This window comes from Ochotona curzoniae, unplaced genomic scaffold (genome assembly GCF_017591425.1).
Source record: "Ochotona curzoniae isolate NIBS_2020 unplaced genomic scaffold, NIBS_Ocur_1.0 contig_3037, whole genome shotgun sequence".
Classification (NCBI taxonomy): Eukaryota; Metazoa; Chordata; class Mammalia; order Lagomorpha; family Ochotonidae; genus Ochotona; species Ochotona curzoniae.
The window spans coordinates 5995734-6023113 of NW_024465699.1; the positions used below are offsets into that span (position 1 = coordinate 5995734).

General features: G+C 49.2%; 1 protein-coding gene across 2 annotated transcripts; it reads left to right on the top strand.

Moving 5' to 3' along the window:
• On the top strand, positions 1–27380 carry PLEKHB2 (pleckstrin homology domain containing B2). Of its 2 annotated transcripts, none has more exons than XM_040979144.1 (8): positions 1–77; positions 10598–10642; positions 14425–14577; positions 15702–15804; positions 20331–20370; positions 21812–21901; positions 24233–24338; positions 25475–27380. In XM_040979144.1, exons 2-8 carry the CDS (start codon positions 10606–10608, stop codon positions 25609–25611), a joined length of 666 nt encoding a protein of 221 aa, XP_040835078.1. In that variant the 5' UTR covers positions 1–77; positions 10598–10605; the 3' UTR covers positions 25612–27380. The 2 variants fall into 2 exon arrangements, with proteins under 2 accessions (XP_040835078.1, XP_040835077.1); XM_040979143.1 differs by having other exon boundaries at positions 8–77; positions 24230–24338.

The window sequence follows — 27380 nt, forward strand, 5'->3', positions numbered from 1 at the left end:
GGGAGCTTAGGAAGCCGAGCGGCGCGCGTCCTTGCCCTACATCCTCGGTGGGTGCTCGGCGGTCTCTGCTTTCCCAGGTGACTGTGGCAGTCCGTGGGGCGACCCTCAGCTATCCCGCTGCCCGCCCGGCCCCGGTGCCCCGGCCCCGGTGTCCCGGCGCCCCCGCCTTCGCTGCCCTCCCTCCGTGCGGACCCCCTGGCTCTGCGGCCGTCCAGGCTCCGGGCTGCCCGCTGTCCTCTCAGGCTCCGAGCCCTTCCCGAGGGCCCCCTTCCCGGCTTCTGCCTCCCTGTGCTGTCCCCTCCGACGGGCTGCGCCCTGGGGGCCGAGGTCCTCCCGCACGCCGGTCTCTTGGGGGGAGGGTTGGTGTTCCTGCCGGCGAGAGGTCGCCCCCTTTGCTTGGAAGTCCGGGGTGGCCTTGGAGAGCTCCGCACTCGCCCATCCCCCGCCGCCGAGCTCCTTGCACCTGCTTGCTCTGAATCTTGCAGTTAGGTGCTTGCCGGATAACGGTATCTCCGTGTATCTCTTTTCGCGTTTGTTTTTCCTACACGCAGCTCAAATTAAGAACTGCGCAGGCAGGGATTTCTGTTTTCGTAAATCTCAAATGTGGAAGCGGTTCCACCGTGTGGAAGAGACTTCATAAATAAGCCAGTGGGAAGTTTTCTGCTGTTTGGAACTAGGAAAGGAATGAGACAAAAAAAAGTCAGGGGTGGGGTGCCTGGGCTAGTTCTGGCTCTGCTCTGAGCTCCAGCTTCTTAGTGTTCTGGAGGCCCTTGTAGGCACGTGGCCATCACGGCCTGGAGACCCGCTGGGCGTTCCTGGCTGAAGCTGCAGCCCAGCTCTGGGCGCAGTAGACAACTGGGGGAGTGAACCAGCTCATGGGAGCTTGCTCTTTATCTATCAAATAAATATTTTTGAAAAAGATACATTATTTGTTTTAGAGGTAGAGTTGCAAAGAGGAGGAGAGGCTGAGAGAGGAGAGCGTGAGAAAGCGACAATCTGAGTCTTCTGTCTGCAGGTTCACTCCCCAAATGGCTGCACCGACCTGAACTGGGCCAGGTGGAAGCCAGGAACCAGGAGCCTCACCTGGGTCTTCCACGTGGGTACAAGGAGTTGGATCGGAAGTAGAGTAAGCAGGACTCTAAAAGGCTTACCTTACCTTACAATGTATGCCCCCTAAGGAAAGTTTTAAAAAATGAATTGAAGGTAGCATTAAAAGAAGAATCTACGGGGACATGATTGATACACAATGCCCTTGATTTCCTCCCTCCAGAGAAACCTTCAGCATTCTTTGTTGCCTCCCTTTTGGCTGGGAAAGCACTTCCTTCTGAGGAAGAAAAATTCCCCGTCTCCTGTGGTCCATGAAGGGAACCCCAGTGCAGGAAGTGACAAGTCCCGAGTCACATGAGAGTGAGGTCTGGGCTGGTGACTCCACCACGTTGACTCACGGCCCTCAATGTTTGCTGAACAAATTCATGGGCGCAAGGTGAGCCCAGGCACTCCCGGGGCAGCTATCTTTAGGAGGCTGCTAACCCTGGGCAAGGAAAAGATTGTGGGACCCGGCTGCTGATTCCTCTGTGGTAGAGAGAGCTCTTCCTTCGGATCCAGCTCCCCTCCCATTGTGCTTGCTGAGGGCAGGGATGCAGTGTGTTCCATGCTGTGCACAGTGGAGCGTCTGGCAGGTGTTGTGGTTGGGAATTTCTTCCTGAAAAGACTGCAGGGAAGCTCTCTGGATCTAACAGTGGTTCTGCACTGGCATCCTGTGGCAGGGGTGTTCGCCTCTCGTGGCAGTAAATTCCCTGGCCGTCTCTAGGTGTGAGTTCATGTGAAGTCTGTACCGCAGTGGCATAGGAAGAAGGAGTAATCCCGTTCTTGTACCAATACTGTTGTAGGGAAAAATGGGGGTGTTTTTCCTACTCTGACGCCTTCCAGTGCTTCTTAGCTTGCATTATTATTTTTTTTTGAAGATTTTTGGTTATTAGAAAAACAGATTTACAGAAATAAGGGGAGACAGAAAGCTCTTTCATCCACTACTTTACTTCTCCAATGGCTGCAACAGCTGGGACTGTGCCGATCCAAAGCCAGGAGCCTGGAGCTTCTTCTGGGTCTCCCAGGCAGGTGCAGAGTCCCAAGGCTTTGGGCTGTCCTCTGCTGCTTTCCCGGGCCACAGGCAGGGAGCTGGATGGGAAGTGGAGCAGCTGAGACACAAGCTGGCACCCATAAGGGATACTGGCACTTGCAAGGTGAGGATTTGGTCACTGAGTCATCACGCTGGGTCCCTCTACATTAACTTTTTTGAAAGGTTTTTATTTTTATTGGAAAGGCAGATCTACACAGGTAAGGAGAGAGAGATCTTTCACCCACCAGTTCACCACCCCCCCAGTAAGCTACACAGCTGGAGTTGAAGCCAGGAGCCAGGAGCTTCTTCCAGGTCTCCCATGTGGGTGCAGGGGCCCAAGGCTTTGGGTTCAAAGCAAAGGACCAGCTTCCTGCTTTCCCAGGCCTCAAGCATGTAGCTGGATGGAAAGTAAAGTAGCTGGGACATGAACTGGCAGGATTCCGATGAGTGTAGATGGAGGATGAACCAGTTGAGCCATCGCACGGGCCCATGCATGAATGTTCACTTTCTGTCTCCCTTCATCCACCTTTATCATACTGGATATTGACAGAGTTAGAGAATTGCTATTTTCTGGTGTAACTCCTTGAGAGCACCAATAGTAAATTATTAAGCATGTTACAGAGAGGGACCATTTTTTAAAAAAAAGTTTATATTTATTTGAAAGATATACAGAGAGGAAGATAAGAGAGGAACCATTTTAACAAATGATTGAACTGGGTTCCTAGAGTGATAGGGTGAGAGAACATGTTCCAGTCCGTTCCCTAGGCACTCACAGCGGCCTGGAGAACTGGGCTGTGGGTCGCCTGGAGCTGTGGGTCCCCTGGAGCTGTGGGTCGCCTGGAGCCCTGGGTCGCCTGACACTTCTGTCACGAATATGTCGGAGTTTCTGTTTGTACGTAACTGTCCTTGAGAACAGGGAGAGTCTTCCTCTTTTTTTGTAAGGAAGTAACTTTTACAAGTAAAGCAAGAGAGCTGCTGCCAGAACCACTGGGATGTGCCGAAGGAGCCAGCTGATTTCCAGCTCTTGAAATGAGCTAAAGGGCCCTTTGCACCTGTCTCCCTGAGGTTTCCCAGTTGCCGCATGAGGTAACTGGTTGTGTGTCAGGATTCAGGTAAGCAAACCCGGGCTTCAGGAGGTTAGGATCTCGCCCACGGTCGTGCCAGGGAGGAAAGAGGTGTGTTCCGTGCTCAGAAGGCTCAGATTCAGAAGGACGGGTTTTCCGAATTTGCACACAGTGCTTTTAAAGTGATTTGAATTCACATTTCAGCAAGGTTTGACTTGCTGGATATGGTTTATTCTGTGAAGCTTTTTGTAGTTTTTATTGGCAGGGAAGTAACGGGAGTGGTTTGCAGTTTGCATGCTAGTATTTTATCCTTAAAGCTGGCCGATGCGTTTTAACTTTATGCGTTAGGTCTGCTCCGGGGTATCAGTTGTGCAGTGCTAAAGTAAGTTTGCTGGAGTTCTCTGGAATTCAGTCCGCTAAAACAAAGAAGCAAAGATATTTCTGTTCCTTCAGAAGATTGTTTATGCGTTTTAGAAGGTTTTTGTCTTTTTCTTCTGAGATAAGTATCTTGGAATTTTGCCCTCAAAGGGCATTTTAACTTTCTACATCTGCTAAGCTGTTTGGGAACAGCGTGATGTGTTTGTTTCTAAGGGAATGTGTTGGGCAAGTGTGGTCAGGTGGCTAGAGAATGGTGGTGGTAGTGGCAGTGATAAATGCCGTGGAAGCAGCTGCCACGGAGTGAGTTTTAGTAAATGTCAGCTCCCAAATACATAAACATTTTATTAACCGATTTTCGTTACGTCTTATCAGTAGGTGATGGTATTCTTATTTTACAGATTCAAATATTAGGGCTTGAAGAAAAGAGTTTGGCCAAGGTAATTTGTAACTGCCTTGGTCTTTTGGCTCCAAAGTGTCTGCTTATAAATATTAGGTTCTGTGAATTCTAAAGCATGAGTGGTATTCAGTTGCTAACGATACATTCCTCTGTCTGCTTCCGAGACAAAAATAAGAAGTTTTTGAGAAGAAGCGTTTTAGGTAGGTAGACACCATCTAGGTTGGGATTTTGTCTTTTGCTGTGTTTGAACATAGTTTCAAGTGTTGTTTGCAGGCTTACATTTATCAAAATAACACGTGTAAATATTGAAAAACTAAACAGAACTTGAACTGCTGATGATGGCCAGTCCTGGGCCGGGATGAAGCTAGGAGCTGGGAAGTCAGTCTAGGTTTCCTGCTTGGGAGGCAGGAAGCCAGTTGTCTCACCTGTCACGTCTGCAGGGGAAGCTGGAGTTAGGAGCTGGTGCCGGCACTCACCCAGAGGCCCAGAGGTGGGTGCCCTAGCCAGCACCTTCACGGCCAGGCCACCTGGCCATCCCACGCTATGTATTACTTTCACTAGGTTCTGGTAAGGGGACACAAGGGAAATAATTCTTACGACTTAATTGTTTTGATTTGAAAAAATTTATTTATTTGAGAGACCGCAAGAGTTCCCATCTGCTGGTGCTCTCCCCAAATGCTGGGCCAGTCACACCTAGGAGTTGGGAATTCAGGGCAGGTACCCGAGCCCTGTGGGGTGTGTATGAGCAGGAAGCTGGCATTGAGACTAGTGCCAGCACTGAATCCTAGGTGCTGGTAATGGAGTCGGAATTCTCGCCCCGCAGGGTTTCCTCTAAGCATGGCTGATCAAAACGCCCAGTGCCTGGCTGACCCTTTTTTTCATCTTTGGGAAGATTTTAGGTTGTGTTCTTTGTCCTTAGTGCGCTGAAATTCCACGGTCTGGTGCCCTGCTGGGGATCGTCCACAGTTCTTTCTGGTGGTTGGAGTTTAGTGAGCCTAGAGCTGTGTCCTGTTCTGGGGAGTGCTGGTGTTCAGGATTCTCCCCCTTTTCTCTGTGATTTGTTCATGAAGCTCCTGTAAGTAGAATGTTTTCTGTCCCCTTGCCCAGCGCAGGAGTCCAGGAGGTGGTGATAAAAGGAAGAGGACTGGGAGTGTAAGACTTCTGTCGCCTGTGTCCCCCTTCTGTTGCTGTGGCTGGCAGCTCAGGTGGTCTGCTAGAGGGCCTGGGGCCTCTTCTAAAGACTTCCCATGAACTTATTCCAAGAACTGCCCTCCCCCCACTTATGAATTATCTGGTTCCCCCAGCTCCCAAAACATTCCAGTTCTGTGCAGGGGTTGGCTTGCTGTCAGCCCATGACAAAGCAGAAAGGCCCGCGTTCTGTGTTAGATACCTCTGTCCGTTTTCTTGAGACAGCTCAAATGTCAGCGTCTCCTCTTTTGCTCTGCTTCCTCTTTGCCTGTTGGGGCTGTCCACGTCCTGTCGGGAGGAAGCAGAGTTCACTGCTGGGCTGCCGACCCTCCAGTAGCCTGGGAAACTGCCAGGCAGTCACCACTCCTGCGAATTCTAGTTTTGGATTCATATTTTAATGTCATTTATGTGTCAGCTCTTTGAAAATACCTGCTTTGTGGCTTATGGTGTTTATTGGGGGTGGGGGGAATGCACTATATGGGAATGTAAAAGCGGGAACATAATGGAAAACCTTGTGTTTAAAGTTGCCCATAGTTTTGCCCTCGTCCTGGTTGACCTCAGTGGAGTTGAGCTCCAGCAGCTGCTGTGGACTCCTGCGCTTGGCGTGACCTGTGTGAGACAGTGGCTTGTGACTCTTGGGAGGACTGGGCCAGGTAGCATCCTCTTCTTGCTGCTTTGTGGTCAGGGGTCAGGAGTCATGGGAGGAACCTGGCCGGTAACAAACCCTTGGTGGCAAGGTGAGGCTGCGGTGGGTCACGGAGGGGCGGGGGCTACGGCTTTGTGCTTGCAGGCTTGTCTGTGGTGCTCCTGGCTTCCTCTGCCTGCCGATGAGGTCTGGGTTGTGCTCTGTGTGGGCTGTGGGCTGAGAGCCAGAAGCCAGGGGGCTGATGAGGCAAGCCTTGCTCCCTGGCGTGCAGGTGAGAGCCCAGGAGGCCGTAGATGCAGTGTGCGCTTTGGAAAAGAGATAAAGAGCTCGTCCCCCGCACTCTGATGGCTGCTGCCTTCCAAAGAGGGAGAGGGGAGGGAGCGCGGGACGCGAACTAGGTCACTTCTAGTTCCTTCCCAGGTAACTTTTTGGCCCATTCACAGACAGCTGCTTTTTCCGTGTGAAGTGTGAAGTGAGAGTTTATGTTGCGGCTGTGGGAAGTTGAACCGTGCAGATCCTCAGGGTATGGAGTGAGTGCGTGTGGCCACTGGCTCTCTTGTCCTATGCTCGGGGTAATGACCTCACTGCAGAGATGTGACGCTCTCTGCAAGTGTTCAGAGGCACAGATTGAAGCCGGAGCAAGCGCTCCCACCTTCCGGCTCCCTCCCCGTCATGCCCGCGGTCGCTGGGCCTGCAGTCAGCTCTCACCCATGGGAGTCAGGAACCCAGCTGGCTGGCTGCTGCCTTCCAGGGTTTGGGGGGAGGCAGGCGGTCTGGTGTGGCATGGAGCATCGTCGGTGCTGGACCGAACCCCTGCTTCCAGGTCCTTGCACCTGATGTTTCCCGTGCATCCTGCATAGGGTAAACGGTGACAGCGGGCACTCTGCTTGCTCGCTGTCGGCTCCCCAGAGCCCAGGACAAGGTTGTGTAGACATTAGCGGCTCTGAAATATTGATTGATTGATTGGGACTATCATGATACTACTTCTCTACCTTAGATGCTTTTGGAAGTAACTGATTGTTTTAGATTATAAATTGCAGGAACCCAAATCAGTGCAGTTGATCATTATTATTTTTTAAAGCAGGCATAAAGCAGCCCTGTCATTTTGCTTGGCAGAAAGCCTAGAATGAAGGTATATTTCTGGGTCATTGGGTGGTGACTCAGCAGGGTGGGCTCTGCTGTGTCTCTAGGGTGAGCCAGCCTGAGGGTGGCTGTCTCCTCATGGTCAGAAGTGGCTGTCGCTGTAGTGAGTTCAGATCCACTCTAGGGAAGAGACCTGAATTTGTCTAGGACTGAGAGCTTAAATATGTGTGAATGAAGTATTGTGTCCTTGGTGAGAACAGAGCATGAATTAGGGAAAGTTGCAAGTACAGATTGAGGGGGGAGGGTCGTCTCTGGCTGTGGCTTAGCTCATTAAGCTGCTGCCTGCAGTTCTGGCATCCCATATGGGTGTTGCTGGTTTGAGTCCTGGCTGCTCCACTTCTGATCCAGCTCTGTGCTAATGGCCTGGGAACACAGAGGACAATGACCGAAGTCCTAGGGCCCCTGCCACCCACGTGGCCAAAAGAAGATGCTAGCTGCTGGCTTTGTTCTGGCCTGGCAGTGGCTGCTGTGGCCATTTAGAGAGTGAATCAGTAAATGGTACCTCCCTCTGCCCCCATTTTCTCTGTCATTCTGCCTTTCAAAGAAGTAGATTTTTTAAAAGTACGATTTTAGACCTCTGCGAATAAAAGCTGATAAGCGGAAGTCTTTTCTGAAATGTTTGGCAAAAGATGAGAATAAAGCCACCCTTAGGCTTGGGTCAGGAGTTACGGGAGGGAACTTATGAACTCTTTGGAGGTGCTCATTCCAGCTTGATCCACTCAGCTGATTTCCAAGCCACCCTAGTGCCTTAAGGAACCACCTGGGACGGGTGTTTGGTGTAGTGGTTAAGATGTGGCTGTATCGTCTGCTGCCCGAATCAGGGTGTCTGGGTTCAAGTCTGTTCCTGCTTCTCATTCTTGTTTTCTGCTTAGGCACGCCCTGGAGGCAGCAGACAGTGGCTTTAAGTACACAGGTCCCTGCCCTCACACGGGACCTGGGCTCACCTCCTGACCCTTGCCTGACCCCTCCCCGTCCCCTCACCTTCGTTGCAGGCATTTGGAGACTAAATCAGTGAATAGAAAACCTCTGTTTGTTCCCCTTTCTGCCTTTCAAATAAAAATAGTTTCTGAAGTACCTAAAAATATTAAGTAGAGAGTGGGTATTTGCCTTAATGGTTAAGGTGCGCACATCATGTATTAGAATACGTTCTTTTTAAGATTTATTTTGTTTGAACAGCAGACTTACAGAGAGAAAGAGTGACAAAGAGGAAGGTCTTCCATCTGCTGATACACTCCCCAAGTGACTGCAACAGCTGGAGCTGAGCTGATCTGAAGCCAGGAGCCTCTTCTGGGTCTCCCACAGGGAGCAGGGTCCCAAGGCTTTGGGCCTTCCTCTGCTGCTTTCCCAGGCCAGAAGCAGGGAGCTGGCTGGGAAGTGGAGCAGCCAGGATATGAACCTGTGCCCATATGGATGCCAGTGCTTGGAGGTGGAGAATTAGCCAGTTGAGCCAGTGCACCAGCCTCAGCATACCTGGGATGGATACGTGGTTTTGCTTCATGACTCCAGGTTCCTGCTGATCCCAGTCCTGGGAGGCAGCAGTGATGGCTCAGGTTGTTGAGTCTCTGCCACCACATGGGAACGTGCATTGAGTTCTTAGCTCCCAGCTTTGATCTGGCCCAGCCCCAGCTGTCGTTTTTGCAAATGAATTTGGAAATAAATCAATGGATAGGAGCTTTGTCTGCCTCTCACATAAATGAAAAGACAAGAAAAACTGAAGTCGAAAACCGAAGTGACCCATAGCTTTACTTTCCTAATGATAACTACTTATTTCGGAACATGAAATGAAAGCAGAACATACGAATTGTTCAAAGCAAGTTCAGACGATATGGGAAGCAGTGCAGGGCGGGTCATCTGCATGGACGGTGGATCGTCCACGTGGACGGTGGCTCTCCATTCCTCTGCCCTGAGACGGGCTGTGAGTGCTGCGGGAGACAGGTGCGTGGAGTGTGTATCTCTTCTGTTTCCTGATGAGCAGCCCCCAGCGTGGGGCATGGTGAGCCCCTGGATTTGTGCCTGTGCTGGGGGGCCTCTGCATGGACATCAGGGTGGTGAGCCCCCCAGTGCTGCTGAGGGTGCTGGGGCAAGCGGCCGGGCCTTCAGCATTTTGGTCGGATTTGTTAGGTTTCCCTTCCCACAAGGCGGCCGCCGTCCTCATTCTGGTCATGGCATTTTTTTCCCTGCTGGGTGTGGAGGAGTGACTTTTCTGGTGCCCGTTTGCAGGTAAAATTGCCTTTAATGTTGTGCATTGAGGTGAGAGGAATTGGCCATCCTTACAATTGTTTTTTTTTTCTTTTTGTGAAATTAGCAAAAGGTTGCCTTTTCTTTGCATGTAACTGAAGGAAATCAGCTGCCATATTGCTTATTTAAAAAGTTTTTTTTTTTTTTCCAATTTGTCATTGGTCTTTCTGACTAAATTTTTTCCTCAAACAGGCAGTTTTTATTTATTTTCTTTTAAGTGTTTACTGTTTTAGAGGAAGAGAGAGCTCCTGACTGTCGGTTCATTTCGTTAACGTCCACAGTGGCCCTGTATTTGTTCTTCATGACTTCAACTCATATCTTTGTGAGAAGCAGCATGCACAGGTGAAGCTTGACTTCGGCTTCCTCAATTAAAAAAAATCTTTACCTATTTTCACTCTTCACTTGAAAGGTAGAGAGAAACCGAAGGGCAGGCTGATGCTTCATCCACCGACTCGCTCTCACGTGCTGCCGCAGCCAGGGCTGGGCCAGCTCAAAGCAGGAGCCCAGAACGGAGTTGAATTTCCCATGTGGATCTGGGGTACCAAGTGCTTAAGGCATCGTCGGCTTCCCAGGAGCACACTAGTAGGAAGCTGGGATTGGGAAGGATCGGGGACTTGAAGCCAGGCGTCTTAACCACCAGCCAAATGCCTGCCTCTATCTACTTAGGAAAAAAAAAATATTAGGGAGTGAGAGATAGTACCCAAATGGGCTGATTTCCTAAATGCCTGCGAGGGCTTGGGCTGCGCTAGCCTGAAGCCAGGAGCAAGGAGGTTAGTTCTGGATTCCCTGAGCTGAAAACTCAGTTGCTTGAGCAGTGCGGGTCCCTCCCAGGCTGCACATTAGCAAGCGGCTGGAGCCTGCAGCCAGAGCTGGGCACAGAACCCGACACTGATGTGGGATGTGATGCTGGTAACTGTTAAGACCACATGCCTGCCTCTCTGGCCTTTTTTTTTTTTTTTTCTTTGAAGTAGAGTTAGGTTTGAGATTGTTTTTCTTGACTGCTTCTGGTTTTCTGAACTGACCTGCTGTTTTGTGGACTGACATCAGCGTGGCATACCTGGCTGGGCCACGTCCGACATACTGGGCGTGCTGAGCATAAAGCAGAGGCAGTGGGCTCCTTAGGACGTGGGCCTATTACGAGAAGACCCAGTATTCTTGACAGAGCTGTGTGTCGGCATCCCTGCGGCTGTTTCTGGACTCTTAAACTTGGCCAGGGTTGCAGGGTCGTGAGGCTCAGGGCCAGAGTGTGGAAGAAAGGTCACGATGGGGTCATGTGGACCATCCTGCAGAGGCCTGTGGAGAATGGCAGTTTACCAGCAGGTACAATGGCCTCCGGCCGTGCCTCAGCCGACCCTGAGGCGGAGATGACTGTGCTGGATGTTGTCTTTTGGGTATCATTTTGAACCTGCCGCTTTTTTCCCTTGCAGGTGAAGAGATGGCGTTTGTGAAGAGCGGATGGCTACTGCGACAGAGTGAGTACAGGCACTGAGTCCGTGGTCCATGTTAAGTGTTGCTCTGGGACAGGTCCTCCTTTGTGCTGTGGAGACGATCTTATTAGTGTTGTCATGGGGCTTCTCTTGTGGCTGTTTTTAGAATTCTGTGAACTGTCTGTGCAGCGGGAACTCTTCGTTAGTTGCTGAAGCGACAGTCATCAGGAAGCAATGGGCCTGCCGTGTTAGTCAGAGGAGCCTCAGGCCCCGACCGTGCCTGTGCTGTGCAGCCTGGCATTTGGTCCCCGTGGGTGTGGGAAGTGCCTGTGTCATCTGGGGCTGAGCGATGACTCAGTTTCTGCAATTGTGGAGTCTGTGTGTGTAATCATGTGGATGGAGCCATGACCCCAGGGCATGAGACTGTAAAGCCCAAACTTTTGAATCTCCAAAGAAACTCCATTCTTCAGTTGTGGGGTTGAGTTCTTCTTTGCTAGACTTCTCTGTAGGTCTTTTGTGTGTACCATTTACTTGTTTCTGAGGCTTCTGTCACTCCTGTGTGTGTGTGTTTTATTTGAAAGGCAGAGTTTTATCTATCTATACATATATATATATATACACACACTCACACACACATATATATACATACATATATGAGAGAGATATCTTCTCGTAACTCTGAGATATCTCAGATATCTGAGTTTTAAATATATGCGATATATTTTCCATTTGCTGATTTATTCCCAAAATGCTTCAGCAGCCAGAGGTGAACTGATCTGAGACAGCAGCCAAGAACAGCTTCTGGATCTTGCATGTGGGAGCAGGGGCTCAAGGACCTAGGTCGTCCTCTACTGCCTTCCCAGGCTGTTAGCAGGCAGCTGGATCAGAAGTGGAGCCACTGGGTCTCAAATCACCCCATATGGGCTGCTGGCACCTCAGGCGGTGGCTGAGCTGGCTCCATTGTGGCGCCAGCCCTGGCTAGTGTGTCTTAAAGCTGGAAGAACCAGTTCTGTTCACTGTAGTCCCCCCTCATCAGTGGCTTTGCTCACCGTGATTTCAGTTAGTCTTGGTCAACTGTGGTTCAGGGTATTAAAGGGCAAATTCCAGGAGTTAATTCCTGAGTTTTAAATAACGTGAATTATAGCAAGCTGCTCTGTTGAGGTGTTAGTTGTAGCCAGTCTCGTACTGTGTCTAATATCTCTAAACGCAAGTGTCCTAAGGGATGTGCGTGTGGTACAGTGCAGGGACAGAGCGTCCTTGGTTTGACCTTATCTGCAGTTGCAGGGATCTGTAGGGGACTGTGGCATCTTTCCCCTACAGATAAGAGAGAGTATAGTTGAAAGAGTGACAGATTGTCCTGACCTCTGGAAAGAGCAGAGTTACGGGAAAGTGACTGCTGTGTCACTTAGGACTCGAGCAAAAGGCAAGCTGTAGTGCACTGTGTTGGTTGTTCAGGAGTACGAGTTGGGATGTTGGGGGGCCGCCTTCAGAACTTGACCGAAGTTGAGGCCAGCAGTGAATAATCAGCTGGCGACCCTAGGTAAACTGTATGCGAACTGCTGGCTGTGGAGCTTGATTGTGTGCCTTTTGCGAAGCTTTTCTGTGTGTGTTCTCTTCTTTGCTCCTCAGTAGCTCCCTGAGGTAGGTGGTCTCATTTCCAGTTGAAGAAATGAGAGTTCCACAAGAGTAGGTGACTGAAGTGTAGACAGTAGTTGGAAGAGGTGCATCCAGCCGGGGCTGAGTCCAGTGTTGCTGTTGCTTCTCCTTGGGACCGGGCCTTCGTCCTGCCTGTGACCTCAGTTCCAGACCAGGAGCTGAACGGTGTGTTTGGCCAAAGTGTGTGGTGGTCCTGTGCTATTTTTAAAAAATATTTGTTTATTGTTATTGGAAAGGCAGATTTACAGAGAGGAGAGACAGAGAAAGAGCTTCCATTTATTGGTTCATTTCTCATGTGGCTGAAACAGTCAGAGCTAATTGGTCCAAAGCCAGGAGCCAGGAGCTTCTTCTGGGTCTCCCACACGGGTGCAGGGTCCCAGGGCTTTGGGCCATCCTTGACTGCTTTCCCAGGCTACAAACAGGGAGCTGGATGGGAAGTGGAGCACCGGGCATGAACCTAGCACTTGTAAGGCAAGGATTTAGCCACTAGGCCATTGCTCCGGGCCTAGTCCTATTCTGTTAAAATAGAGCTGTGTTAGTATTGTGTCTCATAGACAGGGCTGGCATCGTAGAGTTGAGCCCCAGTCTTTGGTTCCCTGCTCTAGAGTTTGGTGGGCACGATCTCCCCATGGTCAGGGGCTGTGGGAAGCCTTGCACGGACCCTGAAGACGTGCCCTTTGCTGGTCTTCTGGCATGTGCCTTTGACTGCACTATGCATTTGATTGAAGACAGGCTTTCCTCGGTCTACCACAGCTCATTGTTCTGCCAGGGTGACCTTTTGACTGATTCCTCATCAGTGCCGACATGGTGATGTACACACCACGGATGTCTTTAAGTTGCACAGTCGTCTTCACTATTGCACAAGTGCATGTTCAGAAGACTGACATTGAATCCCAGTAAAATGAAATGAGCTGAAATGTGTTACATTCACCAGGTTGCAGAGATGCACCTGTGGTTAAACATGGATAGAGCAGTCCCCAGGGCTTTTCCTGTCATTGTCACAAAGAACGCTGGGGCCTGGTGTTTAGTTTGTAGGGAGCTTTGGTGACACGTAGGAGATTTGGGCAGAGTTCCGTGAGCCAGTGATCCCACCTGTGTGCTTGTGTAGCCTTCAGTTGGTGGTTTGTCCACGGCTCAGGCACTTGCAGTCAGTTGGATGTGGGTTTGCGTACTGATCAGTTTGGGCAAGCGCTGTGAGTCCTGTTGGCCCTGATGCTTGAACACTGAAGGAATTACTTGAACACTTTTGGGGAGACTGGATGCTCCACTTCTGATTAGCACTAATGGCAGGCAGGGGAGCATACGCAGAGGTCTGTGGAGTGGAGCTTGTGCATGTTGGTCCAAGGCGGGGCAAGAGGCACGGGAACAGAATGTGCACGGGTAGTGTGTGGCAGTGAAAGGGGTGCCGGAGTGACTCCAGCCTGGCCTCGTGCTGTCATGTGAGGAAATCACAGCTTTATCAAGCCACTTATCTGCTCCAGGCTCACAAATGAAAGCTGAATTCTTTCCAGCTGACACAGTGTGTGAGGTGATAGGATGGACATGGTGGGAGGCAGGCCTGGACCTGCGCCTGCGTCCAGGGTCCTGCTGGGCTTGCTTCATCCGGTGGCCCAGCCCTTCTGTCTGGGCTCCTCCTCCCATACTGTGGGCTTCCTGTGAGGGCAGGTGTTACGGAAGAGTGAATGTGTGTGTTCCTAAGGAAGGACAAAGAAAAAATGCTTGCTCAGAAGAGCAAGGTGCTGTGTGTGTTTGAATTATCAACTTTACAGTTCAGCATTTCTCGATCAGTCTAGCAAGTCTAGATATTACCAGGAAAGCTGAAAAAAGATTAAAGTTCTATTTAGTTCTGTGTGGAGAAGTAAATGGCAGGCAGGTTTTGTTTAAACACAAGCATTTTTTTTTTTTTTTTAATCTAACTGAGGTTTTTAAGTTTTGGGAGGCAGACTCTGGTTGACAGCCCTGTCTGTGTGTGCCGCGTGCGCTGCTGCAGGCTTGGACCGTGGCTGCTTGGGTCGTGTTCTGCCATCACTGTGTTTTGGTGGTCTGCTGCTTTTCCGTGCAGTGGTTCTCAGAGCGCTAAGGGGAAGGTGAGCTTGGTTTCTGCTGTGAGTTAGCATACACTGTGCTTGTTCTTTTAGCTTCAAGCCAATGTCTTTCCCCCTTTTTTTCAGGTACTATTTTAAAGCGTTGGAAGAAGAATTGGTTTGACCTGTGGTCAGATGGTCACCTGATTTATTATGATGACCAGACCCGGCAGAGTGTGGAGGATAAGGTCCACATGCCGGTGGACTGCATCAACATCCGTACAGGGCACGAGTGTCGGGGTAAGCGGGCCTGCCCTGGCCAGTCTTTGCAGCAGCTGAGCCTCATTGACAGATGGTGACCAGCTCCATGGTAACCATAGTGCCCTTTGTGAGCACTTTGATCATGAACCACATAGCTGGGGTCAGTCGGTTTTCTCATTTGCCAGCCCATGCTTTTGGAGGAGCAAAGTGCTGGTAAATGCTAATGACAGTGCCACCATGGACCACGATGATTTTATGACTTAGAAACTGGCATCTGTTTAATGCTGGTTCTAGTTAATTTTTTGTTTTGAAGATTTATTTTAATTTATGGATTTGATAGACAGAATGGCAGAGTGAGAGAAAGAGCTCTTCATCCACTGCTTCATTCTCCAGATGGCTGCCGCAGCCAGGGCTGGACCAGGCCAAAGCAGGAGCCAAGAACTGCGTGTTGGTCTTCATGGTGGCAGTGATACACCTGCCGGGGCTTTCTGCTGCTGCCCTCCAAGGCTTACTAACAAGGTGCTGGGTTGAAAGTGGAGCAGGCAGGTCTTGACCCAGCACACCAGTGTGGGATACTGGCTGTTCAGATGGGCAGCTTCACTTGGGCCAGGATGTCAGCCTTTCCAGTTAGTTTGTTAAATCTCTTGATGTAGTTTCCTGAATTACTCATTGTATTCACAGTTGAGAAGAGTAGGTTTTGCAGAAGTCTCCTGAGCCACCCATCTTACTGGTCAGCCTGGTCCTTTGCTTCACTGTCTTCCTATGTATGTCTTTTTTTTTGAAAGGCAGAAATGATAGAGATAGAAGCAAAGTTCTGTTTAGTGACTCACTCCCCAAATGCCCACAACAGCCCAGGCTGGGCCTCACCAAATCCAGGAGCCTCATTCAACCTGGGTCTCCCCCGTGTGGGGCAGGGGCCCAAGTGCTGGAGCCCTCCTGTGTTGCATCCCAGGGCACACAGAGGCAGAAAGCTGGACTCAGAGGAGTAACGGACTGGCAGCCAGGCAGTCTCGTGGGGGACGTGCGTATCCCAAAGCAGTGTTTAAATTATTGCACTGAATGCCCACACACCCTGGATTATGTCTGTGGGAGCACTTGGGTTATCATCTTGCCCTTTGCTTAGCTGAATAAATATATTCCTTTGTTCTGCCTGCTTTCCGTAGATATCCAGCCTCCGGACGGGAAGGCCAAGGACTGCCTGCTGCAGATCGTCTGCCGAGATGGGAAGACTGTTAGTCTTTGTGCAGAAAGCACAGATGATTGTTTGTAAGTTTTGGTTTCGCACGTGTTTACCTTAGAAGGATTTTGTTTTAATTTCCAATTAATAGGAAGTGGAGTTTTTTAAGACAGCAGGGAAGGGACTTGGCAGGTGTGTGAGGGACGGGACAGGTGTTCCCAGGCTGCGTCTCTCTCGCCAGGACCTCTGGGCTGGCTCGCGGGGTCGTGAAAGAGGCAGAAGGTACTGGCGGTCGCTCTGCTCTCAGTTCTTGCTTTAGGGATGTCATTGAATAGTTTTCTCAGTTTTGTTCTTTGGATGTACGGGTGTGTTTTTGAAAAACAAGGCGTCTGTACTGTGGGGCAGTTTTCCTTTTTCCGCCTCTGGAGGCGGAGTGGAAGCAGCAGGAGGCCCCAGCCTCACTTACCCTCCGCCTCTCCACGTGGGTGTTGGGTCCCAATCTCAAAGACCCTGACTGAGGAAATTTGGGGCGTGGGCGTGAGCTGTTCCTGTCCACCTTGTCCCACGGTGGGCTGGCTCTGAACTTGGTGTCACATTCTCTTGTACGCGTGCTGTTTGCACAGCAGTGGCCTCCCCTGCGTTCACATTGGCTTTCATCCCCAGTGACATTTTTATTCTTTGTCAGGTTCTAGGCCTTATTTAAAATCCGCAATGTAGCATCCTTTTTGTACTCTAATAATCTATATCATTGAATCTCAAATGGCAAATTCTAGAAGACATGTGGCTTTCTTAGACAGTGCTTGAGAAATGGCCACATGTCAAACTAATTTGCTGCTTTTATCAGCTGACACTGTGTTAGTATGATTTAAACTTTTTTTTAAAAGATTATTTAATTTTTTTGTTGGAAAGGCAGATATATAGAGAGGAGGAGAGACAAAAGATCTGCCTTTCGATGATTCACTCCCTAAGTGGCTGCAACAGCTGGTGCTGAGCCAATCCAAAGCCAGGAGCCAGGAGCTTCTTCCGGGTCTCCCACACTAGTACAGTGTCCCAAGGCTTTGCACCGTTCTCAACTGCTTTCCCAGGCCACAAGCAGGGAGCTGGATGGGAAGCAGGGCCACCAGGACATGAAGCGGAGTCCATATGGGGTCCTGGTGTGTGCAAAGCGAGGACTTTAGCCGCTAGGCTACCGCATTGGGTCTTGATTGAATCTTTTAATGTGCTATTTAGTGATGCAGCACTATGTAATAGTTTTTAAAGAAGATTGATGTATTTATTTGAAAGGCAGTTACAAAAAGGCAGAGGTGGAGAAAGTAAACTTACCTTTCAGTTTCATTTCCCATGAGCTTTGTGAAATATCCTCAGATATTTACACCTGTACTGCAGAACCAGGCTGGGTAACCAGTGAAACAGCAGGCACCTCTTGGTGCTACGGCGGCCTGCTATCAGCAGTCGGCATATCAGCAAGGTTGTGCTCTGAACTAGTCTCTTCCTGGATTCCAGGGGGCACCGGCATCCTGGATGTTCTTGGCTACCGCTGTGGGCTCCAGTCTGGGTCTCGGTTGCCACCTGTTGTTTCCTCATGTCTGTCCAAAGTTCCCTCCTGTAAAAATAGACATTAGATACGCTGGCTGGAGGGCCCAAGACCATGGTCCATCCTCTGCTGCCTTCACAGGCTGCAAGCAGGGAGCTGAATCAGAAGTGGAACATCAGGGACATGAACCAGTGCCTTTACGGGATCTCAGTGACTGCAGGGGAGGATTAGCCAATAGAGCCATTGTGTCGGACTCTGATTTTCTCTGAATTCATTCCATCTGCAGAGGCTCTTATTTCCTTAAACACACACACACACACACACACACACACACACACACACACACACACACACACACACATTCATGGGTGCTGGGGATTAAGGGATCAGCATATCTTTTATGGGGGCATAGTTTAGCATATAACAGAGACCTCTAGGTAAGGATGGTGAATTACCCCATGTTGTCTTCCCCCGGCTAGCTAGTGAGATGGAGGGGAAATGTGTCCACAGCAGTGGCCGAACAGTGAAGCTTGACTTCAGGCACAAACTGGGAACAAACTGCCACACAGCGAGATGGACAATTCTTGATGCCTGTCAGAGTCTGGACCCCACCCCACGTCCTCCTGGTAGTGACAAGATGAATTCATGAGGCTGTGCGGGTTTTCAGGAGCACTCTCCAGGGTGGCTGAGTAAGAGTAAGGGGCTTTTGGAAAGCTAAGGAGAAGCCCTTGAGACGGTGGTGCTCTTGGATCTCTGCAGGGCCTGGAACGTTTTCTCAGGGCTTGCTGTGCCAAGGCAGCGGAGGGCATGAAGTTCACAGGGGTTGGATGATTCTCTGGTAAAGCCCTAGCATGAGGCTGTGGAGGCTGTGCTTAGAAGAGCATCTTCCCACCCAAGCCAGTGCTGTCAGGTGACATAACAGTTGTGGGGTGGGATGCATTGTGGTCTGAATATATGCTTTTTTTTTTTTTTTAAGATTTATTTTATTTTTATTGGAAAGGCGGATATACAGAGAGGAGAGACAGAGAGGAAGGTCTTCCGTCTGATGATTCACTCCCCAAGTGAGCGCAACGGGCCGATACTATGCCGGTCCGAAGCCAGGAGCCTCTTCTGGGTCTCCCACACGGGTGCAGGGTCCCAAGGCTTTGGGCCGTCCTCGACTGCTTTCCCGGGCCACAGGCAGGGAGCTGGATGGGAAGCAGGGCTGCCGGGATTAGAACCGGCGCCCATATGGGATCCCGGGCGTGCAAGGCGAGGACCTTAACCACTTGCGCCACCGCGCCGGGCCCTGAGTATATGCTTTAAGTGAATACGCAGAAGGGTCCCATGTTGGAAGTGTGTTCTCTAGTGGGGGTGCTGAGTTCTGGTGGGACTTTTAAAGGAGGTGCTTTGGTCTCAGAACGGTGATTAGTTCTTGGCAAACTCTGAATTATTTTAGGAGTTGTTATATGACAACCTCTCTCCACCACTGGGTTTCCTGTCTTGCAAGTGGTCTCCCTCACAAGTAGCTCTCCTTTGGTGCCATCTGTCTGTGGGCTCTCAGCAGATGCCAGCTCCATGCCCTTGAACCTGCCGAACCTGTGAGCCAAAGGATCCACTTTTCTTTATAAGTTAGTAAGTTACCAGGCTTAAGAAACAGGACGTAGACTGTTGTATAAGGTAACACCTCATGTTCAAGCTTGCGGGGATGGGGTGAGGCAGAGCTGCCAGTTGATAGCAGATTAGTTAGGAAAGATGTTAAGGAGAGAGAAACTGAGAAGAAACTTCAAACACCGCTTCCCTCTTCAACATGGGCGCAAAGAAACAGCTCAGCAACTGTGCAGAGATGACATAGAGGAAATAGTAAAAGAAGAGATTTTCGTTTGTTGAGTGCTCTTTTGTATCTGATAGCTGGACCGCCTGCTGCTGTCACCTAGTGTGATGTGGATGGCATGCAGCCCAGCCGGAAAGAGTGTTACTGGCGTGCGAGAAGACCGGGGGTACTCCCAGCGAAAGCCAGGGAATGAGATCAGAGCTGTGTTAGAAAGACTGAAAGTTCAGAAAGATAATTGACATCTGGAAAATACAGAACCCAACATAAATTTCATGCAGGAGAAATGTTCTGAAATGAATCTAATCACACATTGTAGGACATGCCAGACTGTCTCACTTGACACAAACAGCAGAAAACAATTCCCTGAGATGAACGAGCAGCGCAGTAGGACCCCCATGCCCATGACGCTGGCACTTGCTTATCAAATCTGCTGCGGAATTGTGCAGCTTAACTGCGTTCATTAGAAAACGAGAACGTCTGTGAAACCGAACTAATCTTTCCATTCAAGGAAATGGTGGAACTAGACAAACAGAATTGATAAAGGTGAGAAAGTGAAGGTATTTCTTGAAAACTAGTGAGAGATTTAGACTCAGATTTCTGGCTTTTGTGACCATTTGGGGGAAGTTGATGGGTGTAAATGTTGTTAATGGCCCTTCTTTGTAGGATCCTTTGCCAGCCCCCCTGAAGTAAATTGTATTTGTAGTGTTTGTTTTAGCAGTCTCACCCTTCAGAATGTCTTATAGAAATGTTTACACAGGCTGCAAAGATGCAATCAGAGTGTTAATAGTAGTGTTATTTTTAATAGCAAAAAAATTCTGGCAATATAACTCTTCTTGTATCCTGTGACATCAATGTAGCTGTTAAAAAGAATGAATAGATGTGTGTGACGTGAATTGACAGGCAACTCAGTGCATTTTGTGTTTAGTAAATAGTAAAGCGAAAGTTGTATATATACTGTTGTAGTTATTATGTCTCTGCTTAAACATTTATTTTGCCTTTGGAGCTGAAGTGCTTACGTATTCCTAGTGTGTCTCAAGTGAGTGAATCCTGGGAGGCCTGAAGACCTGTTCCAAACCAACTTCTTGTAGGTTTCTGATACCAAATCAGTAATGGGGTTTATTTCCACAGAAGCAAATCCAGCTGCTTTTGCTCTAGCAGAAGGCAGATTGGAAATGAGTATCTGGCTTCAGCATAGAATCTGTTTGAGAATCATTTGAAACGTTGGATTACCTCAGATAAAGCTCCCCTTTTCTTTTCTTTTTGTTCAGGGCCTGGAAATTTACGCTGCAGGATTCTAGGACTAACACGGTAAGTTGCTCATGGCAGCCAGCAGTCAGGGAGACTGGAAGCTGGGGAAAAGGAACCAGGGAGACTGGCCTCTCAGCGCCTCCGCAGCCTTGACTGGGCAGGGCTGCTGGGCACTTTCTGCTGACAGGAAGCAAGCTGGGCTTTGCCACATGTCTTGGCAAGAGCCTTCCTCACACAGGCATGCTTGCTCTGGGGTTGTTTTTTAGATTTGTTTGTGTTTTTTCATGGCTTCGTAGTACTTCAGCTTCCATTGTGTTTACATTGAAAGCTCAGAGGAACTGTCACGTCCTTGTTGTGCCTAGGACCTCAGCCTTGTGGGGGCTGCAGATTTTGGGGTGTAATCCTGTTTTGGGTGCTGGAAGTCGCCATTACCCTAAGGCCTAGCAGTGCTGTCTTTGTGTCTGTCAGGGAGACAAGCAGCAATAGACTTCACAGTCCGTATTTGTGTTCTGCTGATGGCATTTTATTTTCTCTTTTGTCTCTGTGGAGTAATGGAGTTTATAGCCTGGTTGATGCCTCTGGGAGAAGGCAGGAGAAAGGCTTGCTGTCTAGATGCCAGTGTTTTCTTCTTCTGTTGGCCCCAGGTAGTTCTTCCTCTGAAGGAAGAAGTTCACTCTTCACTTCCACTGGCTTTATTTCTTTTTTTCAATGAAAGTTCTCTTTTTGGGTAAAGTTATTAATATTACTGACCCCTGTAGTTAGAGGTTAAGATCCCAAGGTGATTCTTTGGCTGGATTTTTTAAAAGGATCTAACAGAGTTTTCAGCTGGACAAAACTTAGAGGAGAGCTTCTAAAACATTTTTGTTTATATTTGAGAAGAACAATAGAGGAAGAAAGATGGAGAGAGATCTTCCATTCATTTCGTTCACTCCCCAAATACTGGTAACAACCAGGGCGGGCCCAGCCGCAGCTCGGAGCCTGAGCCCCATGTGGGGAGCAGGGACCTACATATTGGGGCTGTTAGCTGCTTTCAGGATGGGCGTAAGCAGGCATGGCCGAGACTTGAACCAGGCACTTCAGAGCGGGCTGTGAGTATTTTCCGTGGTGATTTACCCACTGAGACCAAGTCCTACTCCTGGAATTGTTCTTTTTTTTTTTAAAGAGCCAAATACAGAATGGATGTAGGAAGCTCTGTAAGTGCAATGTTTTTGTTTGTTAACTAAAGGACTGTTGAGAGCGAGGCAGTGTCTCCTGAAACCCTTTCAGTATCACAGTAGCCTCTGCGGGCCTGCACCGGTGGTCCGTTCTGGCTTGGTGCACCGGAGTGGGCCTGGGTGCTTCTACTGGACCAGGCGAGTTTCTCCTGCTGCTTGGAGCTGTAGCGTTTATGTCCTGTGCTTCTCAGTTTGCTGGATAAAAGGAGCGTGTGTGTAGTACCACTGCGTATGTAGGTGACCTGGCGGCACTCCGTGCTCACCCTGTCTTCCCTTTCCCTCCCCAGGCCTACGTGGGCTCAGCAGTCCTCTCCGATGAGATGGCCGTGGCTGCCTCCCCGCCTCCGTACACAGCCTATGCCGCTCCGATCCCCGAGGTAGGGGCAAGCCTGAGTGTGTGTGGGCAGCTTGGAGAGTCTGCGCTGACCCAGGCCAGTGGCAGAGATGTTAGAAGTGTGCTCTAAACATCCCCTTACCAACTTCTGCTTTCAGGAAATGAAACAACTGCTTTTCTTCTGTTTATCACATTTTATTTAATTTTTTAATTATTTTATTTTTATTGGAAAGGTAGATTTACAATAAGAAGAGACACAAATATCTTCTATTCACTGGCTCACTCCCTAAGTGGCCGCAGTAGTTGGGGACTGAGCCGATCAGAAATCTGAAGCCAGGGAATTCCGAGAGTCTCCCACACGGGTGCAGGGTCCCACTGCTTTCCCAGGCCACAGGCAGGGAGCTGTGGAGCAGACAGGACATGAACTGGCGCCCATATGGGATCCCAGCGCATGCAAGGGGAGGATCTAGGTGCTAGGCCCTACCACAGTTGCTCTGGGTAATGAGATTTTTATGGTTTATAGTTCAAGTTTATATGTAGTAAAGTTCTTGCATTCTTGTAATCATTTAGAAAAATGCTGTTTATATTTTGGGAGGGCCAAAACTCTAGAAAAAAATCCCATCATATACTTACAAGGTCTCTAGTTAGGGTTCCAGCCATCCAGTGCTACAAAGATCAGTCTCTTATGTGAGGCACACCTGCTTTTGTTCTTCCGATTTTAAAATAATCGTGTTAGTACAGTTCAGAAAGTTCATGGAAAGATGGAATCAAAAAATGTGTATTTTGAAAAATTCTTGAAATCTGTACACAGTTTCTCAATACAATTTAGCATGAATTTTTGAAAAACATATATTTATTTACTTGAGTTACATAGAGGCAGAGAGATCCTTTGTTTCCTGATGAACCCCCAAGATGGCTTCAGCGGCCAGCACTGGGCCAGGCCGATGCCTAGAGTGAGGCCCTGTGAGGTCTCCACAGTGCTGCTTGGGGCATCTTGCATTGCTTTCCAAAGGTGTTGGCGACTGTATCTGCTACAGCACAGGTGCCAGTCCCTACCATGAACTTTCTTGAGATTACCTTGTAGGCACTGATTTCAGGTTTTTAAGAAAAGATTTATATATTTGGAGAAAAGAAAAAACAAAAATGCAGGCAAACGGATACCTCCTTTCTGCTGGTTCACTTCCCATAAGGCCATTGCATTGGGACCGGGCCACCCCAAAGATAGGAGCCTGCCATTCCTTTCAGGTCTGCCATGATGTTTGCAGCTTGGCTCCTCTTCTGTCCACCCAGGTGGTCAGCAGGAAGTTGGATCAGAAACAGAATGGCTGGGACCTTTGCCGGCATTCCAGTGTGGGTTGCCAACATTGCAAGGAGTGACTTAACTGGCTATACCTCAATGCTGGCTCTTTAAATTATTTCTGCACCCATGCAAACCTAATTCTATTTTCCCTGAATGTTTTGAAGTTCACAAAGTTTGAAGTTATAAAGATGACATAAGACCTCATGTATTTTTACTTTACCTACTTTTCTGAGTTGTTACTTGTCCGGTAAAATCAAAACTGGGCGTTTGAAGCTGGTACAGTGTCTGTGTCTGCTCCTCTCGTCTCATCACGTGTATGTGTAGAGAGGTCTATGGTGCTGTCTCGTCTTTGTGATGCCTGTTTGGTGCTAACAAACTCTTTCATTTGCTCTTAATGTTAGTAGTTTGAGTGTTTCTGACTCTATGCTAGAGGTTTGACTAAACTTTTCAGAAAATCAGCTTTTTTATTCAATTCACTTTTTATTTTTTTTTTTTTAATGATTTGTTTATTGAGAGGCAGAGTTGGGAGGGGACTGGAATGTTTCATCTGCTGGTTCATTCCTCAAATGGCTGCAACAGTCGGGGCTGGACCGGTGTGGGCCAGGAGTCTGGAACTCCATCCAGATCTCACTGTACTCTGCAAAAGGACCATGGGGCTATTCCATCTTCCAGAACCAGAAGTCGTGTCTGCTACTTTCCTAGGGTAACAGGCTTCTGTCACATGCAGCTTGCTGCTCTTCCCTGAGCTGGATCACCTGTGATCATGCATACTTCCGGCCCATCTCTGGCAGTGCCAGAAAGCCCACTCACCTGCCTTGGTTCTAGTGTTCAAGCTCCTTGGTCTCCTTCTTGCCTGGCATTGCTGAAATTGGCTGTGGGTGCAGGGAGATGCAGGGGTATGGGAGAGGGGTTGCTCTGCTTCCCAGCTGGATCCCCTGGAGAAGACTGGTTTGGGGTTAGTCTTGTTACCACCTGGTCCAAGTGATCATTATACAGATGAATGAAGCAGGGCTGGGAACTTACTGAGGTCAGGTTTAACAGCGCAGCTCTCACGGGCCTATTCTTTTTCAGCAGGCCTACGGTTATGGTCCCTATGGTGGTGCCTACCCAGCAGGAACTCAACTCGTCTATGCTGCGAATGGCCAGGCATATGCTGTGCCCTACCAGTACCCATATGCAGGTAACACGCCAGCCTGTACCCCTTGTTTCTCATCCAGCTTGTACGGTGGCGAGGCTTGGAGGAGTGTGTATGTCTCAGTACAAAGTTAAGTGAGCTGTGTTTCCTTGTTAAAGACCTAAGTCACTCTGCTGCTGTGTTTGCTGGGAAGAGAAGCAAGTTTGAGTGCTAGTCAGTGACTAGACAGTACAGTTGTGAAGCAAAGAAAAGAATGAAAAGTACATTTCCACTTGTAACTTTTAGTCATGTAAATTAAATATTAATTTTTAGAGATTTGCTCTTTTAGAAATGGCACTGCCAAAATACTTTTTTCTCCTTACATGTTTTATTTTAGTAACATAAAGGTGTGTTTTAAAAATAAATAGCAAGCTGTGTTAATAGATTTAAAGTTTAATTCATTCATGAATTAATTTCTTAGAGATTATTTATTTGGAAGGCAGAGCCAAAGAGGAAGGGAGAGAGATGTTCATCTGCTGGTTCCCTTCCCAAACGGCCACAGGGGCCGGGATTGGGCCAGGCTGGGGCCAGGCTGAAGCCAGCAGCCTAGAACCCCACCCAGGTCTCCCATCTGGGGGGCAGAGGCCCAGACCCCTAGGCTGTCCTCCACTGCCTTCTCAGGCACGTTAGCAGGAAACTGGATCAGATGTAGAGCAGCCAGGACACAAACTTGAACTCTGATAGGGAATATTTGCATTGTAAGTGTTGGCTAGCGGACTATGCCTCAGTTTCTACCTCTAAAATTTAATTTAGAAATTGGTTTGTAGAAACACCAGGAAGCTGATTTGCTCTTGGACCTTCCCACCTCCTGCAGGACGTGTCTCCCGTGCTCTCCCCCGTTGTCACCCCAGTGAGCGTGGTGTGGAGGCAGGAGCCTGTAGCTTTGTTGGAGCTGTGTTCTCTGCAGCAGTGGGAACATTACCCTCAGCCAGTTCAGGATCTTGATCTGTGGGGGCAGCCCCAGGGCTGAGGAGTCCTGTGATGGGAGGGGTAGGGGGCGCCCACTTCATCCCCGTGCAACAGCTCTGCAGAGGCAGGTAGGCGGCCAGGATGCAGAAGTGCCGGTCTCTCTGAGACAGCGCAGTGGGCTCTTGCGTGGCCTTGCAGGCTGCTCCTCACAGGCCTCCTGCCTTCTCTTTCAGGGCTCTATGGGCAGCAGCCTGCCAACCAAGTCATCATTCGGGAGCGGTATCGAGACGACGACGGTGATCTGGCGCTGGGCATGCTGGCTGGGGCGGCCACAGGCATGGCCCTGGGGTCCCTCTTCTGGGTCTTCTAGGGTCCCCCGAGCCTGAGACCCTGTGCATAGCTTCTGACGACCCTGTGTGCAATAATATGATTTGCAGGGCTTTTCTGTTCATGACAGATTTTGTTTTAATAATGACATCAGTAGCTCTTTCGAAAGTAGTGAGTTGATAATTGTAAGTAATCCACAGAAGTCCCACAGAGGAGAATGGGCCGAGGAACCATGCTGGTTAGCTGGAGTGTGGACTTTGAGGCTGGCCAGCTTGTTCTGAGAGTTTCTGAATGCAACCCTGACTACCTTATTTGAACATAACTTGTCTTCAAAGGCACTTTCTCCTCACGGTTAAGTGTAGTGCTCCAAGGATTATTTTCATATTCTGTTAATAATCATAGACATCAGGGATGTGAGAGTGAGTGTGCCCAAGAAGCTGCAGCATCTTTTGTTTGAACTTTTCAGGATCAGAACAGACTTGGCTGCAGACCCCGAGAGCCCTGGGCTCGTAGCTGCCTGGGGTCTTCCCGGAGGCAGTGGGTATCATCCCCCGGGACCTGCCCTCTGGGGCTCTGCAGTCCCTGCTACACTCTGGCTCAGGATGAGGGGGCAGCCTCCTCCACTTTCCAAATGACACTTCTGGAATCTGCTTCATCCTAGAGCTTCTCACCCACGTATTCCTGTTTGGTTTTGATAGCAATCCTTAGAAAACACCCATATCAGGAGCTAGTTTCCGCCTTGTTGGAGAGTTAGAACTTAGTTTGTTTAAAAGTTGGAGAAGGCAGGATAGCAAGCGTGGAGGTGGATTTGATTTATTTGGAGACTGTTTTTAGCATCTGCTTTAGGTACATTAGCCTAAGCCCATTTGCAGCCTGTTTTTCTACCCGATGAGAAAGTCACGCAGAACATTGAGGCACATGCACGAGGGCGCAGTCAGGAGCATCCTGACATTGTGGCGTGTGGAAGGTGGCCCCTCTGTCCCACTCAAAGCCCATGCTGTGTGAAGGCGGGGATGGCTGTCCACTGCGTGCTGAGAAGCACCATGGTCAGGAGAGACTTGGGTTGTAGAAGGGAGGGACTTGCTCAAGGTACCACTAGAACTGGCCAGGGCCCAGCCTTGATGCTGCTCCCAGCCCACGTGTGGTAAGGGAAGTGTGAGATGTGTAATTTCCATCTCCCCAGTGTGTGAAGTCTTGGAAAACCCAGTCAGCCTACCTTTGTCTCAAGTACTCGTTTTTCCAATATTGTGCAATATGTGTTGCAACTACCTACTTATTTCATGCATTGCAGCTGTTAATCACTTGGTTTTCTGTCCCGCATACCTTCATCTATACACCTTCACACAGCACAGTGAGGTTTGCTGCCCCACACTCTGTAGAGTTTTGTTGTTAAAATACACTCCAGGTGGTGCAGATTCTGGGGTGTGTGTATGTGTACACACACAAGGGTGCACTTGCCCGCATCCGCGCCCTCTTGCTGCTCAGCCAGCTGTGTGCCTGAGGCCGACCAAAAGAGATTTCCAGGTGCAGTCAGATGCCCAGTGCACCTGGTGGTGACCACTGATCTGTTTTGCTAGTCCAGCTGGGGACTCAGTGACGTGGGAGCGTGTTTCTAGCTAAAAGCAAATCATGTATGTGTGTGTAGCTGTCACCTCTGGGTGGATATAGTTTGTGACCATACTGATGTTCCTTGTTTAAAATGCTGCTTTAACTTGAGATGTTGATTTTACATCCTGTGTCATACAAATGGCTTTGTTTTAGATTGTAATCATTAAAGCTGTGGCAGAATATTAAAACCAGTTTTTAATGTTG

Bases quoted from the DNA above. Each gene is read 5' to 3' on its own strand.
- PLEKHB2 (XM_040979143.1), top strand. From the start codon at position 10,606: ATGGCGTTTGTGAAGAGCGGATGGCTACTGCGACAGA. The intron at 15,805-20,330 runs GTAAGTTTTGGT...CTTTTTGTTCAG, and splicing joins GAAAGCACAGATGATTGTTT to GGCCTGGAAATTTACGCTGC. The intron at 20,371-21,811 runs GTAAGTTGCTCA...TTCCCTCCCCAG, and splicing joins AGGATTCTAGGACTAACACG to GCCTACGTGGGCTCAGCAGT.